The sequence below is a fragment of the Crocuta crocuta genome, unplaced genomic scaffold (assembly GCF_008692635.1).
Source record: "Crocuta crocuta isolate KB4526 unplaced genomic scaffold, BGI_CrCroc_1.0 scaffold209, whole genome shotgun sequence".
Classification (NCBI taxonomy): domain Eukaryota; kingdom Metazoa; phylum Chordata; class Mammalia; order Carnivora; family Hyaenidae; genus Crocuta; species Crocuta crocuta.
Genome location: NW_027551566.1, coordinates 2,221,560 through 2,226,507, shown reverse-complemented (window position 1 = coordinate 2,226,507; position 4,948 = coordinate 2,221,560). Strand labels below are relative to the sequence as shown.

Below are 4,948 nucleotides of genomic sequence, written 5' to 3'. Positions count from 1 at the left end.
GGCGAGAGCCGAGCAGAGAGAGACTGGAGGGAGGGGTGGGGAAGGAGGGAAGAGGAGGAAAGGGGGAACGGGAGGGACTGGGGTGGGACAGGGGACGAGAGAAGCCAGAGGTGGTTGTCACAGGGAGCGACAGGCGGGCAAGGGAGGCACAGCGGGCGCAGGGGATGAACACTTACACCCAAACCCCAAAGCAGCCTCAAGAAAGGGGGCACTGAGGCCGAGGCGAAGTGTGCGCCCCTCTGGCCCCCAGGGGCCCGGCCTTTCGGTCTCCCAAGGGGCGGGCGCTGAGGAGGGGAACCGGAGTCCGGCGGCCTCTCGCGTCGCTGCCTCTCCGGAGACGGCGGCGCGCGCGGAGTGAGGCGGCCGCTTCGCAGGGGCCAGCAGCTCCCCGTGCGCCCCGCGTCCAGGGTCCTCCCGGTGCGCTCAGTGCCGCCGCAGCCCTAGCTGGCAGGATTCTCGACTGGGGCTTACCCACGTTTTCTGGCTTCGCCTTGCCCAGCTTTTGCCAGCACCACCCTTCCAGTCGCGGGGCCGGGAGCCTCCGGCCTCCCTGCCCTCCCAGGGTCCCCACCCGAGGCAAAAACCAACAGCCCCGAGGGCACACTTCACGGAGCGCGCGGGGGCCCCGACGGCACACTCGGGAGGATAAAAGGCGGCCAGCCACCCCGTCGGCCCCCGGCCGAATAAAGGGTGCGCAGCAGATTGCCGGGGGCACTCGAAACTCGAGGGGAGGGAAATGCTCGAGCGCGGTCCCTCCCCGCGCCCTGCGGAAGGCGCAGCCTCGCGGACTCTCCCTTGTTCGCTCTCTTTCATGCACTCTCCTTTTGTGTGGAATTATTTAAACGAGAGATCCGTGGCAGCTTTATGCTAATGTGCCGAACAAAGGCAACGGCCCGCGGGCGGGGGCCCGGAAGGTGCCTGGAGGCCGGGCCGGGCCGGGCGGGGCGGCGGGCGGCCGGGTTGCGCGTGTCTCTCGCGTGCCCCCGGGACTGACACAACAACCCCTCATTCCTGCAAACACAAAGCCTCGCCCCGGCGCGGGCCCCTGCGAGATCTGACGGCGGGCTCTGCGGCGCTAACTCACGGCTGAGGCCGGAGAGCGGCTCGGGCTGGGAGGGCCTGGGGGTGGGGCTTCTGCGCGTCCGGGAGAGGGGTCCACAGCTGAGTGGGGATGGGAGTGTCAGGGGGCGCTGTCAACCCCCTCTCGTCCCTCCGAGGGTCTCTAAACGCGCCGCGCCGCTGAGACTGCGGACCCTCCTGTCTTCACCTCTCTGGAGCTCAGGGGCTGCTTGAACTCTTCGACACCCCACGGGGCAATTCCTAGGTCCAAATACCCCTCTTTGGCGCCCATTTCCAAGCTTCGTGCTTTCGAGAAACTCCCCGGAGCTAGACTCGAGCTGAGGTTCACAGTGAACCCCGGCGTGCTCCCCGACGGCTACCTGGGACAGGAGGAAAAGAAAAAAAAAATGAATGAATGAGTGAGTGAGTGAGTGACTGAGTGAATGAAATATTAGAGCGCCTGCGGCCTCCAGTCCCGCTGTCAAAGGAAGACTCCACGACGGGGTCCGCAAAGACGAGAAGCCAGGTGGCTGCCTAATTTTTCCGAAGTGCTGGCCAGAACCGACCCCACAGGAAGGGGAGGAGTTGCCTAAGGCCTGGGAAGGACACCCCGGGAACCTGCCTTGGATCCCAGTGCTCGCTGACGCCCGTGAAGCTCCTCTGGAGCGAGGCAAAGCAGCGCTCCGTGTTTCCCCGACCCAATTCCACGCGACTCCCACTCGGAATCGCAATGCGTAAAGGCCGCTCGCCGGGGGGCTGCGTGGTGGCGCTTTGCTCTTCCCAGAATACGACAAATGGTCTCGACTCGAAGCCCCCCATCCCCGCAGGCGCCCAGATTTTGAGAAATGAGATCACTCAGAAGAGAACGGAAATTTAAGGACCAGGTGCAAGGCTGTACCTACTTGGAGGTTGCTGGTGTGTGCGTGCGTGCGCTCAGCCTAATTCTTCCCTAGCCCTGAGTTAAGAAATTTGTTTCTAATTCTAGTACTTTTCAAATTTCCATTTATTTTGACCGTACTCGTCCGAAAGCAGATTTCATTTTCGTTGGCAGGAATTGAATATCAGTATCTCAGTAGTGTTCAATAGATTCTCTTAGCTTAATTCAGAACCCGTTTGAATTCGCTGCATTCAGGCAGGGGTCTTGTTTTGGTTTGGTTTTGTGTCCCCCCTCCCACGCCCTCCTTACAATTATGGGTGTTGTTATTTTTAAAGGACTCACAAGGTGACTAACTCTCCCTGTTATCTGTTGAATGAAAGCAGTGTTACACATGCAAGACCAAATACCCCGCAGTCAGCTTCGGACGGCAGGCCGAGCCCCCACCCTATTATTCCACAATCCAGATGGGATTCGTGATTAGAAAATAAAATTGGCCAAAGCTGTCCCGGAATCCCTCTCCTACTTCTAATTTCATCAGTAGTATTAATCAGTGCTCAAAAGAGCAAGGAAATAACATCAGTTACTTTTAGATTGAAACATATTTATAATTTTCAAATACACTCATTTTAGAATGTCTAACTTTTTTGAGGCTATCATTTACGCAGTTAGCAATTTTAAAACGAGGGTAAGAGCTTTCAAAATATATCCCATGATATGTATGTATTCTTCTCTTTTTAGTCTGAATTTTAAAAAATCACAAACAAAAAATCATAAACACCATTCCCTTTGATTAACCAACTTGATTAACCCTTTGATTAACTAAGCCTAACAATTGTTCTCATTACAACTTCTTACTCATGTGGAAAGAAAAGAAAAGAGGGAGGGAGGAAGGAAGGAAGGAAGGAAGGAAGGAAGGAAGGAAGGAAGGAAGGAAGGAAGGAAGGAAGGAAGGAATCTGCTTAATTTCCCTGCCAGTGTATATCAGAGGGAAATCCAGACACAATTAAATACCTTCAGTGGCATTAAGCATAAGCAAAACAGCATAGTCTATCTAGGTGCACAGAGCTTTCCAGAAAAAATGTCCGTTTCCTTCTCTCTCAATAAAGTGACATTTTCGTCACAACAAAATGCCATTTTCTGTGGCTTTGCTATTTGTTTCCTAAGTGATGGGTGATCAGGCCCACTAGGCACTCGGGGTTCTGCCCGGGTTCTCCGAAGATTCTGTCTTTTGTGTTTCTTTGGGGCTGGGCAGAAAAGATGAAGGCAAAGGGCCCGGTCTGGGTCCAAACGGGGCGGCGGGAGTGGTAGGTAGGGGGGTTGCGAGTGTGTGGATCTTCACTGTCGTCTCTTGGTGGCAAGGGGGGCGGCCGCTTGTCCTCTCCGAGGCCGCAGCCTGCCTCCTAGGACAGATTGCCCTCACCTCCCCCCGGCCGGCAGCACGCGTCTCTTTTGCGTCCAGATTGGNCCTTGAATGAAGCCCTTGATTTAGCATCTGATGTCAGCCGGCAGACAAAATGCCCGCTCCGAATGAAAATGCATGAGGCGGCGCAAGGAGAGCGGAAACCAACTTCAGTGCGGCGCGCACGCGGCCGACCGCGCGTTTCGGCCTTTGGCCAACTCCTTCCGAATCAACCCAGCCCTGCACCTCGCCGCGGCTCAGTGGCCTGGGCTGGGCTCCTNTCCCAGACGCACGCGAGCGCACGGAGGCCTTGGATGCAGACACCGCCCTCGGCTGCAGCCATAAGACGAGAACCTCTACCTAAGTTTGGAACCCCTAGGTCCCATTTTCGCTTGGATTCTGGGTCCTGTGCCCCCTCCACCCCTCCCGTCCGAGGCTCTCGGTCGCCTGGGCTTTGCCGCTATTTTCGATTTTTTATTATTTNGGGCCACCGGCCCGCGCCCCCCGCCGCCGCCGCCGCCGCCGAGCCGCCTGCCAAGGTAGCCAAGGCCTCGGGCGCAAAGAAGCCCAAAGCCATCCGCAAGCTGCACTTCGAGGACGAGGTGACCACGTCGCCTGTGCTGGGGCTCAAGATCAAGGAGGGCCCAGTGGAGGCGCCGCGGGGCCGGGCTGGGGGCGCGGCGCGGCCGTTGGGCGAGTTCATCTGCCAGCTCTGCAAGGAGGAGTACGCCGACCCGTTCGCGCTGGCGCAGCACAAGTGCTCGCGCATCGTGCGCGTGGAGTACCGCTGCCCCGAGTGCGCCAAGGTCTTCAGCTGCCCCGCCAACCTGGCCTCGCACCGCCGCTGGCACAAACCGCGGCCTGCGCCCGCCGCCGCCCGCGCGTCCGAGCCTGAAACCGCTGCCAGGGCTGAGGCACGGGAGGCGACAGGCGGCGGCAGCGACCGCGACACGCCGAGCCCTGGCGGCGTGTCGGAGTCGGGCTCCGAGGACGGGCTCTACGAGTGCCATCACTGCGCCAAGAAGTTCCGCCGCCAGGCCTATCTGCGCAAGCACCTGCTGGCGCACCACCAGGCGCTGCAGGCCAAGGGCGCACCGCCCGCGCCTCCGGCCGAGGACCTACTGGCCTTGTATCCCGGCCCCGACGAGAAGGCGCCCCAGGAGGTGGCCGGCGACGGCGAGGCGGCCGGAGTGCTGGGCCTGAGTGCGTCCGCCGAGTGCCACCTGTGCCCAGTGTGCGGGGAGACGTTCCCCAGCAAGGGCGCCCAGGAGCGCCACCTGCGCCTGCTGCACGCCGCGCAGGTGTTCCCCTGCAAGTACTGCCCGGCCACCTTCTACAGTTCGCCGGGGCTTACGCGGCACATCAACAAGTGCCACCCGTCCGAGAACAGACAGGTGATCCTCCTGCAGGTGCCCGTGCGTCCGGCCTGCTAGAGCGCGCCCTCCAGCCCGGCCCCCCGAACTGTGCCTTCTCTTGGAGACCCACGAGGAGAGCGCGCCCTGCGCGCCCTGAACCCGCGTCCGCGCCGGGGGCGCCCACCCCCGGTGAAAGTGTTGTCTCCGCTTCTCTCGGTGTGGCGTGACGGTAACCCCAATCCTCTCGTTGTGACTCCT

The 4,948-nt window shown here is 60.0% G+C and overlaps 1 protein-coding gene across 1 annotated transcript; it reads left to right on the top strand.

The window, feature by feature from the left end:
• Nucleotides 1-3,469: 3,469 nt before the first annotated feature.
• On the top strand, nucleotides 3,470-4,768 carry INSM1 (INSM transcriptional repressor 1). Its single transcript, XM_077750220.1, has one exon. It carries the CDS (start codon nucleotides 3,470-3,472, stop codon nucleotides 4,766-4,768), a length of 1,299 nt encoding a protein of 432 aa, XP_077606346.1.
• The last annotated feature ends 180 nt before the right edge of the window (nucleotides 4,769-4,948 follow it).